This window comes from Mytilus galloprovincialis, chromosome 2, assembly GCF_965363235.1.
Source record: "Mytilus galloprovincialis chromosome 2, xbMytGall1.hap1.1, whole genome shotgun sequence".
Taxonomy (NCBI): domain Eukaryota; kingdom Metazoa; phylum Mollusca; class Bivalvia; order Mytilida; family Mytilidae; genus Mytilus; species Mytilus galloprovincialis.
The window spans coordinates 11,494,506-11,510,588 of NC_134839.1; the positions used below are offsets into that span (position 1 = coordinate 11,494,506).

The window sequence follows — 16,083 nt, forward strand, 5'->3', positions numbered from 1 at the left end:
AAAGAGCAGTTATCCAAAAATATTGTTTTCTTCTATATGGTCCGAGACCACAATTAATTCGTAGTGCATTTATTTTAGAAGATAAATTTAAAAAGAAAATTCCCACCTGCGCTTTCTCAATGAAATTTTAACAGTGTGTTGTACTACTTTTGGGACAAATTATATCAAAATTATAGAAAACAACAATTGTGGTCTCGGACCATATACTGTAAAATATCATGAATCAATCGAATGGTATCCCTTATGTAATGCTTAATTGTACAATATCTATTTTATAAAGATCCAAAGAACAATACTTACGTAATACTAGAAGTCCATTAACTAGGAAATCCTTGTTTTCCCCTTTTTTGCCCATAATTCGTACATAGTTTGAGCCATAACCCCCAAAGCCAATCCTAACCATCCCTTTATGGTATCTCAGTGATCGAAACTTGTGGTACAATTTCAGAGAGATCCATACACTGTTCAACCAGTTATTGTCTGAAAATTAAAAAAAATGCTTATTTAGGCCCCTTTGTAGCCCATAATTCCTGTTAGGACCCTAATTCCTATTGAGACCATAACCCTAAAATCACTCCCAACCTTCCTTTTGTGGTTTCAAACCTTGTGTTTGAATTTCATATATTTCTATTTACTTTATAATATACTAAAGTTATTATTCGGATGACGCTGACGCCACCGACAACGACTACGTCTGGCAAAACAAGCGTTGGACGTCAGAAAATCTCGGACTAAGTATTTATCAAATATGAGAATTTGAGTCAAATCGATGTAAACAAATTTGACAACTAATTACCCTTTAATTCTCCATTCATTCAGTCAGTGATTTTTAATTTAAACTACCCGATATTAATGACCCAGTTTGTTAATGAACCGATTACGAATCATTATAATGCGGAGTTGGCCGACAATCATTGTTGGAATATAATTACTGCATTCTTTGAGGATAAGGTGAGTACTTCATGATGTAGTAAATGCGATATGATATTAGATAATTTATTTAATCAATTGAACGGAGCACCGGTACATCAATTTCCAAAAAGGTCAAGCGCCGACATGATTTTATTTGTTGTTTACGTAGTTACATTTCTGAAAGCTATTTATGTTTCGGACCCTGTATGTGTAAAAGGTATTTACATGTAACAATAGTATATATATTTTCTATTTAGCTTGTTTGTTCCTCTTTTAAAAGGGCATAGCCAAATTAATAAAAAGACATTTTTTTCTAAATATTTATAAAAGCGATATCGATTTATGACTTTGAACAGCGGTATACTACTGCTCTACATCCCATCTCCATAGTTCTAACATGTGTAATCGGAGTCGGATCATCCCGACCAAATCACCCTACTTTGAGTTCTTCATACTTATTTTGTTCTGTAAAATTTTGTCGGGAATGTCAAACATACAATAAAAGTTAATAAAAGTTTTCAGCAGCTTTTGTCGCAGGCATGATAAGAAACGAGAAACGACAGGAATGGAAACAATGGTGCACAAAACACTACATTTAAAAGGATAACAAGTACGAACTCCATCGAAACCGGGGATGCCAAAATATGTATCTTAAGGAAAAGCCGGTCCTATCTCAAAGTCCCACCAATAGTGGTACTCCTAACATAAAATCTCGGTGATGTCAAAATTGAGGAATACAGAGCGGGATTGGTGCTACGACAATTTTCACACAGATATTCCATCATGATCAACCAATTCAATATGGTCAATTAATTCATGAAGGCGTCCGTTAATCTTTCGGAGATATAATTTCAATTTACCACTAGTAACGAATGATACAATAGCTTCCTAGTAAATAGCAACAATATATACGTTGCATCATGTTAGGGAACTTTATCTCTAGAATATCGTGTCCTGGATATACATTCTTATATGCAGACGCTGCTGGATGTTTGCTTCATAGAAATGGAAAGTTCGCACTCTTGAAAGCTGAAATCATTTTTGTTCGATGTTTAGTCTTCAACCGACTGTCATTATTAATTCTAGATGAAAGTCTAAATATGATACAGACTTAACTGTGTATTTGCAGTAACTTTATCTCAAGATAGGTGGGAGAGATGCGTTCAACAGTCATAAAAAATAGTCAGCTATTAAAGGCCCCGAAATGGCAAATGTAAACAATTCAAACAAGAAAACTGACGACCTAATTCATGAACAAAATAATGAACAAAAAAACCAATATGTAACACAATGAATTACAGACACCTGATTAGAGACATGCACATACAAAATGTCATGGGAGGGGGTAATCATATTAGCGGGCGCCCAACCCTCCCCTTACCGGGGACAGTAGTGTTACCGTACAACTGAAAATCCGTTGAAAAGGATTATCTCATCATATCTTATCTTTTTCCTTTCCTAAACAATATATACGAATCTACATTGGCAATAATTTTACAGAAAACAAATAAAAATAAATTGTCAAATCTTTCTTTAAATTTAGAATAAGGAATACTAACGTTAAGAGTATAGAAAAAAATACTTCTATTGCACAAAAAATGCTTAAATGTATGTGACATAGAGGGAAAGATACCAGTGAGAATTCAAACTCATGTCTGAAATAAATTAACAACGACATGGCTTAAAAAGAAAACTTGACACAAACATGCAAACAAAAAAGCAACATAGAAAACAAAAGGCTGAGCACCACAAACCCCACGAAAAAATGAGGTGATCTAGTGCTCCGGAAGGGTATGCAGTTCCTGCTCCACTATCTGTTTCACTCATCTGTTGAGTATGTAACTCACCAGTACTCTCACAACTAGTTTTAATAGATGTAACACGAATTAGAAAGAAATTGCGAGAGCATTTCTTGATGATATAATGGAGTATTCGTCAAAATATAGATATAAATGTGCATGAAATCTTATTTGTCACTAAATAAATTAACTTCATTTTCTTTTCAGTCACAGAGAATACATGATATCTGCGGAAACTAGACTCCATTTAACCCATACATATCATAAGGTGTTTGCTTCATCTGAATCGACAGACAAAATCTGTAACTTAAAATTCATGTCGTAAGGAAATATTTCAGTGATAATTGTAATTTATAGCGATCATCAAACGATATGTATGATATGTTTATTGTATATGATGATAAAGATGTGTTTACTCAAGAAACTCTTGTTCCTGTTTTCGAAAACCAGAAGCTAGAATATTGTTCATTTTATGATTTCCCAGGAAAGACAAAACATTGCATCCTGGAATCATTAGATCCCTTTCCTGATAAAATACTTGTCGTTATATCGGACGAGTTATGCCAAAATGAAATGGAAAAATATGCCATTACATATGTTCTGTCGTATGCATTCCATTTTTACGGGAATGCCAGTAAAATGTTTGATCACGTTATTTCTTTTATAACTACTGGATCAATAACTAGAAAGAATGGTTTATTTCAACTGTCGGAAACTACTATCATTGATTACAATGAAACAGCTGCCATCAAGGATCTTGTATCAAAAATCAGATTAAAGCTAATGCCATTTTGTAACATTCTGGCCAAAAATGGCATCGCTGGAACTTTAAGTTTGCATGGATTAAGCATCAAACATTTACATTCACAAATATTTGGTCTAATAATTTCAACACAAAAGCTCTGTTTACAAATCGACTTGGATGAATATTTCAGATATCGACAAAAACATCAAGATCACAAAACAGTAGACATTTTGGGACAAAGTGACGTCCTGAGAAGCCCTGAAACCAAAGTTTTGATCATACTAAACAACAACTCGAATAAATTTAAGAAAGCTGTATCTAATATTTCTAATATTTGTTCAACTTTAATTGGCTATAGCAGTGACTTTAAACGTTGGAAATTAGCATGTTCTGTTGCGGGAAAGTATGGTTCTGCTGAAGAAAACTTTCTTATAAATATTTACCCAAATGTGTGGTACGAAGTTACAAGAAAAGCTGTTACTAACATTGCGCAGCCACGATTTGAAAGATACAGTAGTCTTAATGAAAGAAAAAGTTCATTTCCTAAAGTGTGGAAAGATAATGATTCAGATAAGGTTGAAAAAATAGCCGATGCTGGTTTTTTCTACCCAGGAGTTGGATATAACGGACAATGTTACTCGTGTGGCTGTTTTATCTCTAATATACAATATCATAAAACTCTTCATACATATCATGCTTCTCAATATCCTGAGTGTAAATTTATCCAGCAAACTTTATCAGAGGATGAAATAAAGAGTGCAATTTCACAGTTCAATAATGTTGATAAAAAATTATTTATTGCTTCTTACCTTGAGGAAATATATTGCACCTTTGAATCGAGATTGGAAACATTTAACAGATATAATATAAGTGTATTGGATGTTAATAGAATAGCAGAAGCTGGATTTTACTGTGTTGCTTCAAATATTATTCAGTGCTTTAAATGTTGTGTTAGACTCTTTCACATTCCACAAAATAAAAACATTTGGGCAATACATGCAAATATATCTCCAAAATGTCCGTATATATTTGAAAAGAAGGGAAATGAATACTTATCAGATTTGCACCATTCTATAAAGAAACATTCAATTTGTCCAGAGCAAACAATAATAACAATTAAAGGAATGCATGACAGTACTCAAACTGAAGCTGAAGATGACAATAGCCAAACTGACACTGGAGAATATCTTTTCAGACCATGGTAGTCACAAAACAGGTCATTAGATAACAGAAATATGTTGAGCTACCATGGTACATATAACATTTTGGCTTAGATTACCTGGTCCTTAAATTATGTTATTTAATGTATAATTTTACTCTAAAGAACACTTTAAGCTTATATAACATAGAGCTAAGATGTATGATGAGTATGTGTTTGTAACTTTATATACTTAACAACTAAAACAGAGGACCTAATATAAACTTTCTTCACAAAATGGAGAAGAGATTATGCATTTTGGATAAGGATGTGGATGTTTTCAACTATAGGTCACTAAACAGCATTCCACAAGGAGACAAACCCATATCTTATTCTAAGCTTTCAAATGCCATTGGATGACCACTTTGCTTCACATCAGCTTATAGGTGGTTTCAGACAATTTTTTATGTTTTGAAAATTACAAGAGTATATCATGTTTGCATCATTATATATTTAAGATTAATGTTGATTGCTAGAAATTATAATAAAAAAATCATTATTTCATCTTGCTCCATCTTAACTGTTATTGAGTTTTGGTTTCTGATCACTTTTAATATATTTCATATTAACAATGTTCATGAATTATGCCATAAAAATCAAAGTAAAATTTGTAATCATGCCCAAATTTTTTAAAAGAGTTGGATGAGTATCAATTTTTTGTTTGTTTAATATGGCTCTGTGCATTTTTCAATATGAAACTATTGTTATAAATAAAACATAGTTAAACATAAAACATAAAATACATGTAATTCAAAATTTACATAACAAATCATACATATACATAAAATGTTTTGTTAACAATGGCATCACAGTAAAATGAAATAAATAAATAAAATGTCTCGAAAATCACAAATCTTATTATATCTGCACCAATTGTCAGTTCTGTGAACTCTTCACAATGATTGGAACTGAAAATAAATCAAAGAAAACATAAATTTTAATCAATGAAAAAAACATAAATAGAAAATATGAAAATTGGTGGTCTACGTCTGTCTGCAAGAAAGTAAAAAAAAGCATATGTTTATATGTGGTAGCACAATACAAAGATTTTTCATCCCCAATCAGACATCTTTATACTGATGTAATTCCACTCATCTTTCTTTATATTTTATAAATGAGGCACCAAAAGAAAGCAGAAGGATTAATCTTTCAAATTGTGATAATTTCATAATGACATAATTATTACATAATTAATTGTTATGTAATTAGTTGCCATATTGTGATGTCCATACTTGAATGAATTTAGCTTCTTTGTTATTCATAGCATCCCAAATTTTTTCATAGATTCTTGCATAAATCTTCAATGAAGTTTGCAACATCAATTCATAAGAAACCACTAAATTCAATTGGTTATAAAATTTATTCTATTGATGTTTTTAGAAATCTGAGACACAGTTTTGGAGGTCAACCTGTGTTGTACAAGAATCTATAAAATATTTTGGAATGCTGTGAAGAACAAAGACGCTAAATTCATTCAAGTGTGGACATCACAATATAGCAACTAATTACATAATAATTAATTATGTCATAATGAAATTATCACAATTTCAAAGATTAATTTTTCTTCTTTCTTTTGGTACCTCATTTATAAAATATAAAGAAGGATTAAATGAATTACATCAGTTTAAGTTGTCTGGTTGGGAGTTAAAAAATCTTTGTATTGTGCTATTCAATAAACTGATCCATTGCAGGAAATATTTTCAGGTCTGTAAATATTGTATATAATTTTTTTAAAAAAACATGTCTTATTCTCAATTAAAAAATCATTTGAAAAGTATGTTGTAATTTAAATCAAGATTCTTCTGAATAATGCAGTATTTTAACTTTACATAAACTGTATTTTGCAACAAGCATTGAGTTTAGTACTAATCAACTGATTGGTTAGTGGAAACAAAGTACACGAATAAGCAAAGATGTTAGAATAAAGAATGTTAGAAAATACTGTAAATTCAGAAATTATTGCATTTTGAATTTTTTTTATATGAATTATAAATGATTTTTCTCAAAATCACAAAATTTTAAATCGGATTTTAGTCTAAAATGACAAAATCGCAATAATAAATGCACCCAATAATTTCTGAATATTGACAGTAATCCAACGTTGTTAATAATCCACAAATGATGCCTTTTAGTCTTATGATTTGAAATTTGCAAACTGATGACTTGACTGCACACTTCTAATACCTGTCATAATTTCAAAAATCTAGCCACATGTTTCTGCTGAGATACTTAAGACTCTCTGTGGTAAGTCTAGCCAGATCTTTGCTGTTTTACTATTTTCAACCAAACATATCAAATTGCATGACCACTCTACTGTCCATTTGCATGAAGGTCAAAATTTTAATTTATGATGTCATTGCTTCAGTTCTTAACATGGTTCATAATATGCTCTTTCTCATTTCTCTGCTGATAATTTAGAAATCATTAGAAAACAAAAAGTTTATCTTAGATGAATTTGGCTTTTTCAGGTACCTTTTGGTCATTTAGCTAGTTTCACTTTTTTTTAGCTTTTCTAAAGAAAATCAAGAGAAGCACTTGGAATATAATTCATCACTCCTATAAACTATTAATTTAATTTTCTTACTTGTTTAAAATGCTAGAGTTTGAAGGTATGGTTTTTTACCAGCTTAAATAAAGAGACCGCATATAGAACCGACTCTTAAAAGTTGGAGGGATGCAACATAAATATAGGGTTTGAGTCAACCAAGGATAATATTTATATTTGTATTGCCGGTTTATCCTTCTTAATTTATAAATGAATGCTTCTTTTTGTAACTTCATTGGGGTGTAAAAGCGTTGACCAAAGTACATTTTGTATGAAGTGCGGACGGTCAACGCTTTTACAGCCCTATGAAGTTACAAAAAGAAGCATTCAATACTTATTACATTTTTTTAGCTAGGATCATGAAATTCCAATTCTATCAATATTTTCTTTAATAAACCTGTGCACTTTATTGTTGGACCTCGTATCATCTTTATTGTGTAATGAATGTTAGTTTCAGAAGGACGTGAAATTGCTGTTAGCCAATCAAAATAACTGTATCATAAAGAAACATACATCTAATGTAATTATCCAAGTAATATAATCTTGTTTAAATTTCAAAATTAAATATACAATATCTACTCACTGATTATGACTGCAAGTAAAATTAAAATCACCACAGCTATTATTATTTTCATCTAAAATTTAAAAAAAAAATTACATTTATTGGTTTTCATACATATTGCACCACACTATGTTAAAGACAAAGCGAGAAAAAAGATACTATCAAGAAAATATTCATTGTTTAACAAAATGAAATGTTTAGCTAATTTATTAATGAGGAACAAAATGTTGAAAAATTTTGAGATCAAGATCTTACTTATGTATCATGATTACTTGACATAAATATGAGAGTTGTGAAAATGAAGTCAGGTGACCCTTGTCAAATAATTATGTACAGCTTACAATGATTCTTTATACCAAATAAGGCATGTCATTGTAACTCACTGTGTTGTTATGTGTAAATTTGTGTGTATTTGTTGCTCCTGTTACACAGGAAATCTGTGTCTAAGTGTATTTTGAATCAACAGTTATTTATAGTTGTAGCTCACTGCTATTTATTTTCGTTTATACATTTTTTTTAATTTGGAACAGCCAGGTATCTGTGGCTATTAATTATTTTTAGTATTTCCTCTTATCCTTTTTATATAGAACTATTATTAATTGGTCATACTTGTATTTCATGAATGTCCTGCTTCTTACATAAAATTCTTACAGTACCTTACAATTTTTCCACCACATTTGTCTGTGTAAGCCTTTAGCTCTTGATCTGAACATATCTGCGTGGTCACTTAAATTTTCTGTGAATAAAACATTCTTTTTTTAAGATTTATCAAAGAAGGCATATTTGTTATTGGTGCAAATTATATTTTGTAAATGTGGTTATACTGAATATATTTGTCAACATGATCGCTCTAACAATGAAACATTATTTTAACAAAAACCAAGGAACTACTAAAATTATACTGTTCTCCACCCTGAATATATTTCTGATGTATCATGCGACTTGTGCATACCTGCCAACCTCTGAAACCTTGAAAGAGGGAGATCTCCCCTCAGCCATAGCTGAGGGGGAGATTTTGCACATCTGGCATTTTCAAGTGAAAAATATGACCTGTTTATCTATTTATCTACAAAACACCAAACATACTTTATTTCTTCAATCATGGTTATATCCTATACAAGGTGTGTTGTTGTTAGGTTTTTTTCCCCTTTTCAAAACCTCTGAGTGTACATGTGACAGAGTTGTCTAGCCTCAACTGGACATTTGACATTTCCAGCTAAAGTATCTTTTTATCAAAAGATAGGTGTGTCCCTTCAGGCCAACATATACATGATGATGGTGGAAGTGTTTAACGACCTTGACTGGCTATACAAGCCTTGCATGGTCAACATTTACACATAGTTAAGTACATTTCTTATAAATTTCAAATTAAACATTGAATAGAAGTATAGATCTATATAATTTTTATTAGTCCTTAGACATTCAAAATCATTAAATAACAATCCTTTTATGATTCTTTGTTCAATTTGTATTTTATTTATATTCTTTTATTAATCCACATTATTTTACTTAAAACATGATTAAACATAGGAAGTCACCCGAAATTTCTTTGAAGTGTTTTTAAAATACACCAGGCTTGAGGTAAACGACGTTAATGAACATTAGTTAGTATTATATTTGACACCCAAGCTGTCCAGTAAACAAGGTTGGGCGGTATTTACCAATGGTATTTACCGCCATGGACAATACTCCCCAAGTGGTCAATCCTGGCAAATACTGGTCAATTGAAATTTTCATGGTTGTTTTTACTTTTAATTGAAGTAAAAACATAATAGAAAGTCAAATATATTTAAACTTTAATCTTAAAAGCATGTGTCAGCTTTAATAAATTAATGAATTTGATGTTTTATTCATTTATAACACTCATGCCTACTTATTTGAAATTAAGTTATTATGAATTATGATATTACATACTTTTAGATTATAAAAATTTACATATTAAATTATTATTTCAACATTTATAAATCAATATGTATTTTTTTAATTCAAAATGTATGATTTTACAGGTAATTAAAAGTAATGGTAAAATAAACTACAGGTAAATGAAGTTACATGCATCTTTTTACCTTTTACCTGGCATTGCTAGGTGTGAAAATTTAATTACTAAAACAACAGCCCCCAATAAATGTTGACAATACATGGGTGATAAAAGTGATATTTGAAGACTCCCATAAATAATGAAATCATTCCTGTCTGTTTAACTGTGAGACAAAATCCTTCTTCATGCTGAAAATGGAAAGTTTGAAGTTTCTGAGGGACAAAACATTTTGTACTGTTACTATAATATTATTTACTTATCAATCAATGTAAATCACAGTGTATTCAAAGAATTTACAAGAGAAATAGAAATGAGAGCCATTAAAAATGATTTGAACACTTAATTAATAGTAATTGACCAGGTAGAGAGTGGTTTTTATAGTAATGACCCCTCAAAATTTCAATTGACCAGTATTTCCCGGTATTTACCACTGGCATGGTCAATACTAGTATACTAGTATAGTAACCTTGTCAGTAAAGCCATTCAATTTCACATGGTCTGTGATTTACAGGTAACAGCTACCCATGGCTCATCAGTGACAAAAAAAAACATAATAAATGTTGTCAGACTGGTCAATCAGGGTTAAAATATCTGAAAGTCAGAGATTTTATACTCCTGCGCAGAGCAGACCAGCAAGCTAGAAATTTCCAGAATTAAGCCATTTCAGCGGGAGTCTCCTGCTAAAAACAGGAGGGTTGCAATTATGCTTGTGTGTGTAAAATGAAATCAGACCTGGAACTTTTAATATATCAAATGTTAATATGTGTCTTCCTCTCTGTTTCTGCTAGATATCTCTTTATGCAAACATTGAAATTTATGCAAAATAAAGGTAAAACAAATAGTATTACCTGATTTATCTTAAAAATCTTTAAGATTGTCTCCCCTGTTAACAATTTTTACCTGATTTATCCTGTAAATCTTCAATATTGTCTCCCCTGTCAACAATTTTACCTGATTTATACTGAAAATCTTTAGGATTGTCTCCGCTTTCAACCTGTAAATCATCAAGTTTGTCTCCCCTGTGAACAATTTTACCTGATTTATCCTGAAAATCTTTCAGATGGTCTCCCCTGTGAACAATTTTACCTTATTTATCCTATAACTCTTCAAGATTGTCTCCCCTGTCAACATTTTTATCTGATTTATCCTGTAAATCTTCCAGATTGTCTCCTGTGTCAACAATTTTACCTGATTTTTCCTGAAAATCTTTAAGATAATTTTACCTGATTTATCCTGAAAATCTTTAAGATAATTTTACCTGATTTATCCTGAAAATCTTTAAGATTGTCTCCCTCTGTCAACAATATTAACCTGATTTATACTGAAAATCTTCAAGTTTGTCTCCCTTTACCTGATTTATCCTGTAAATCTTCAAGTTTGTCTCCCCTGTCAACAATTTTAGCAACATTGTTCTGCATCACATCAATAACCTCATTTACTTGGCCCTGTAATCTGTAAAGTATATAAATGGTAATAGTTATATATATGAGAACAAGAAGATGTGGTATGGTTGAAAATTACACAAAAACAACAAGTGAAACTGATCTACAGCTCACTGATGATACCCCTGCCAAAATATTTCAGTAAACAGGAAGTTGTTGAGTGAAAATGCATCACAAGGTATAGCTGACTCACATAAACCCTGAAACAAAATTTCTGAAATTCTTCTAATGTAGTTCCTGAGAAAAATGTGAGGAAAAATAATTCATGGCACAGACAGACAGACACAGCGTAAACTTAAAGTCTCCTTTGACTTCATCGGTAGGACGAATAGATAAAAATCTTTGGACCATTCCTTGATTTTTATAGTTACCTGTTTATCTTTGGATCACTCCTTATGTTTCCAGGTTTGACATTTGGACCTCTACAAATAAATATAAACATTTGTAGGAATAAATACACTGCATATGAATGCATGACAAATCTTACCTATTAGCACAATAGCAAAACCTCAAATACATAATTACTCAAAACACTATAATAAGCAGTTGTAATATATTTGCTATGTAAAAGTCAAATCTACATGATATCCTACAAATTTTAAAGAATGGTATATAAAGTTATAATTTTGAACTGGTTCTTCATAACATTAATCATATTAAGTGTTAATAAAGATTTTATTATAATTTAAAAAAAAAAAATCTATGATTATTTAGGAAACACATTTTTTTCTCTATATTTTCCCAGAATGAAAATGCACATACATGCATGTATAACAATATTTTGAGACATTAGAATTTACCAGTGAGATACATTAAGAAAATAAATTATCAAATACTTTAAACTAAGCTTGTTTATTTTTACTTCTTACTTTACATGCTATAGGACTACAGTAATTCTATAATAAGCAACAATTGCTCATTTGTTTTTATTAACAAGATGAGGTTATACCTTTGATGCAATAGGGGTTAAACTAGTAAAAGGAACCCAGAAGAGATTGCAATGCTATGCAATATATTTTATACTTTACGCTATTGCTACTCATCATGTAAATGCTACAGGAAAAAACTCACTTCAAGAAGAAATCTTCTTCATCCGAATTTCCATCAAGAAGTGCTCTCTGCAAAATAAATAATGGTATATATTACACATATACATGTTGTGTAGAAGTAAAGTAAAAGTGTGGTCCAAATGAGGACTGACTTGCTTTGAAGAAACACAAGACAACAAACCAAGCTGTTGGATTATCAGGTAACTCAACCATATATATGTCTAATAAGGCTGAAATATGTAAGAATTTTGTCACAGGTTACTAATTGGTGAGGGGTCTGATGGGTTATTTTCCTTCTTCGTGATCGGCACACTTTCGCTATCGTGATACAATTTTCTACACATTTTTTTTTTTATATTTTCTTGATCCATGATCATGGAAATTTATTTTCTGTGAATCGTGATTGACAAAAAAATCAACTTGTGAATCGTGATGAGACACACCCCCCTTAATATACAGTGGATTCATTTTTATTGATAGGATATTAATTTAGTTTATTGTCTCAATACTGTATGCCATAACCAGTTAATGTAAATGTGTTTGTGATAATAAATATTGTCTTTTATTTATTAATTTTGTTGATTTTTTGGGTTTAAGTAAACAATGGAATTTGAAGTCCTACGAAGTTCAAATTTTATATAGGTCTGTATGTAGACTTTGGCTAAACATTGAATCAAATATCAATGAAAATGCAAATTTTACTACAGCCATGAAAATTACTGAATCCACAGTAGGTTATGCTAGAAATGTATCATTTTACTTCATTACACCTTGATTTTTTTTCTCACTAAATTAATTTCAGTGCTGGGCGACAATTTTACATTATTTTGTTCGCAGAATTGACTGGTAAATAGTGCTATGACAATTTTCAACTTTCTTTTTTTGCTTTCTGTATCATGTGTATTATATTAGCAATGTGTTTGTCATGTTGTTTCCACAACCAATTTATAATTATCTACACATGAGGTTCTGGATGGAGTTTACAGAATAGAGAATAATGGACCAAATCTACAGAAAAATTGTCAAAAAACATAAATAATAAAGAGAAACAGAGGGTGCTAATTAAGAAAGATAACTAATAGAGAAAAACTACCTTAAAAATTAAAGAACACAGAAATGAAAGATTCTTGAACATATGTCATACAATTGGAAAAAAATTTCACACAATTGGAAAAATTTGTAAGTCACTAGTTCAGTAACTTAATTGGTGGTAAATACAAAAAATATATAAGTCTTTGTTCATGCTGTATGGCTGTTATCTGTTTAAAAGGCTTCCTTATTTGATGAGGTGCTCCCAAACTGACTTAAATAGACTGGCACATTTTTTATCAATTTCAGATTCTGTCTTACTAAATCATAAGTCTACAATCTTAAAATCCTTCCTCTCCTCTTCTTGAAAAGCATGAAATATTTGCTACTGTACATAAAGCAACCAGCAATCAATCATCTTAAAATTCTTTGATGATTTTTATTTTTAGACATTTACTCAGATAGAGAAGAAACATATACATATGTATATATAGAACTAGATGTTCAATGTAAACCTGGTAAGATTGGAGTCAGGTGGAGAAATTATTGATTAAATCATTAGTGTGTGACAGGTGGCCATTATACTTAGATGTTAAGCTTTAAATGATATTTTTATGGCTACATCATTGGAAATTCCTTAAATAAGATCTAAGTGCAAAGTTAACTTTAAAAAGTCCACAAAACCCCATACTAAGGACTAAATAAGCAACCATTTAACTTCAGGTTGGTGGGGAGAGAAGGTGTTATTTTTTTTTTATCTGCAAAGCTCAAAATTATTTTTCTAGCTTTTCCAAACTACTGTGGATTCATTTATTTTCGTGGGTACTAATTTTCGTGGATTGAGGAAATTTTACATGTTCGTGGATATTTGATTTCGTGGTTTTGCCGAAGTCTGCATACAAGCCATCAGAAAATTTGTCATTCGTTGAACAGTTAATTTCGTGGTTAAACTGTTCCCACGAAATCCACGAAAATTGGTATCAAACGAAAAATAATGAATCCACAGTATCAATCGAATAATTTTTTTCAATTTTTAATACTGTAAGGTATGGGGGATTCAGAATACTTTTTTTGTCATCTGCTTGGCCAGATAATTATTTTTCATCATACATTTCATATTGGGTATCAGAATTATTTTTTTTTCGAAAATAACCATAACCCTTGTTGCCAAACAGCATATGTAAAAGATAACTTACAATGTACATAAATAAACCTGCCACATTATTGACAAATGTATGTGCTTGTACAGGACCCTGCAGTTCAGTGGTTTTCGTTGGTTCTTGTCTGCAATATTTTTTTATTTTTTTCATCAATGGTTTTGTTATAAATTAGGCCTTAATTTTTTTCTATTGAATGGTTTGATGTTTTTTAGCTCATTTTAGAAGGTGATTAGACAACCTGGCAAGAACTGTACACATAAAAGTGATCTAAAAAAAGCAAGACAAGGATTTATGCAAAAATATAAACGAACAATGTGGGAAGCAGGACAAATCGCCCCACTGGCAAAACGCCCCACACCAAATTGCCCCACTTTTTCACCAACTCGCCCCACTATTAAAAAAATCGCCCCAAACGGGTTTACCAACTCGCCCCACTTTTTAAAAAATAGCCTCACTTGTGAAAAAGGTAAAATCCCGTTAATTTTTCCCCGGTCAACTCGCCCCACTTATTGAAAAAAGGTAAAATCTACTTCAATATATAATTTCTAGGTCTTCCAACTAGCCCCATTCAGAGACATATATGCGTGTATATGTCTCTACCCCACTTAAATGAAAACTTATTTACACAGAATACCAAAAAAAAAAATGAAATTTATTAAACCATTATTTTTTATGTTGAATGATGTTTAACATTTTTAAAATATAATTACAAATACATTTTCGTATCATTCATTGAAGAATAACTTTATACTTGTAAGCTTAGTTGTATAAGTTGAAAAGAAACCTGTTAATTGTATCATAATCATACAATTGAAGGATTTCAATTAACAGCAATTTGATGTTATAGCACTTCACCAAGGTTTTCATAGGTATTGAAGTGGGGCAGGGACATAGATATACAACGGGATTACATCTTTTTTCATAATTGGGGCGAGTTGACACTTATAAATTCATTGTGGTTTATCTATTTGTCCCGAGTGGGGCTAGTTGACTAACCTTATTTCAGCGGGATTGTGGGGTATGTTGTTCAACCTTTTTGCAATGGGATTTTACCCTTCTTCATAAGTGGGGCGAGTTAGTAAACAAGAGTGGGGCGATTTTTTATAAAGTGGGGCGAGTTTGTGAAAAAGTGGGGCGATTAGGAGTGGGGCGATTTGCCAGTGGGGCAATTTGTCATGGATTCACAATGTGCATGTGCTCATTCATTGGTTTCTTGCATTTGATCTGTCACACATTGTTATTTTGATGACCGTCTTATGCATGATTGATTGTTTTCTTTTCTAATGTTGAAGGGCGAAGTGCAACACTCAAAATGTTTTAAACAGTGAAAGAAAAGTGCTTTATTTTCTTCTGATGGATGACAACAGACATAAAAAAAAGTCATTTCTGGACATGGATGATGCTATATGTACAATACCGTTTCAGCGCTTCTGGCTCGGTTAGAATCCATATTGTCATGTTGTCTGACGAACTTTGGTGGCATTTTATAAAATTGTTGACTTTTTATCAAATGACAGAGTCCTGTGGTGATTTAAAGAGGTTTTTCGAAATACATGTCAGATGTCAGGTTTTGTTGTGATCAAACCGGAAACGTGTGAATAATG

At 31.2% G+C, this 16,083-nt stretch overlaps 1 protein-coding gene across 1 annotated transcript; it reads right to left on the reverse strand.

Moving 5' to 3' along the window:
- Positions 1-5,375: 5,375 nt before the first annotated feature.
- Positions 5,376-16,083, reverse strand: LOC143062890 (vesicle-associated membrane protein 4-like). The gene is made up of 7 exons (XM_076234706.1): positions 15,897-16,083; positions 12,313-12,359; positions 11,613-11,663; positions 11,151-11,251; positions 8,418-8,497; positions 7,783-7,834; positions 5,376-5,562 (listed from the first exon to the last, which is right to left on the reverse strand). Exons 1-7 carry the CDS (start codon positions 15,960-15,962, stop codon positions 5,531-5,533), a joined length of 429 nt encoding a protein of 142 aa, XP_076090821.1. The 5' UTR covers positions 15,963-16,083; the 3' UTR covers positions 5,376-5,530.

Excerpts from the sequence above, each read along its gene's own strand:
- LOC143062890 (XM_076234706.1), bottom strand. The coding sequence starts at position 15,962 with ATGCCACCAAAGTTCGTCAGACAACATGACAATATGGATTCTAACCGA. Across the intron at positions 12,360-15,896 it reads GAGCCAGAAGCGCTGAAACG|AGAGCACTTCTTGATGGAAA; the intron begins GTATTGTACATA and ends TTTATTTTGCAG. Across the intron at positions 11,664-12,312 it reads GAAGAAGATTTCTTCTTGAA|AGGTCCAAATGTCAAACCTG; the intron begins GTGAGTTTTTTC and ends ATTTATTTGTAG.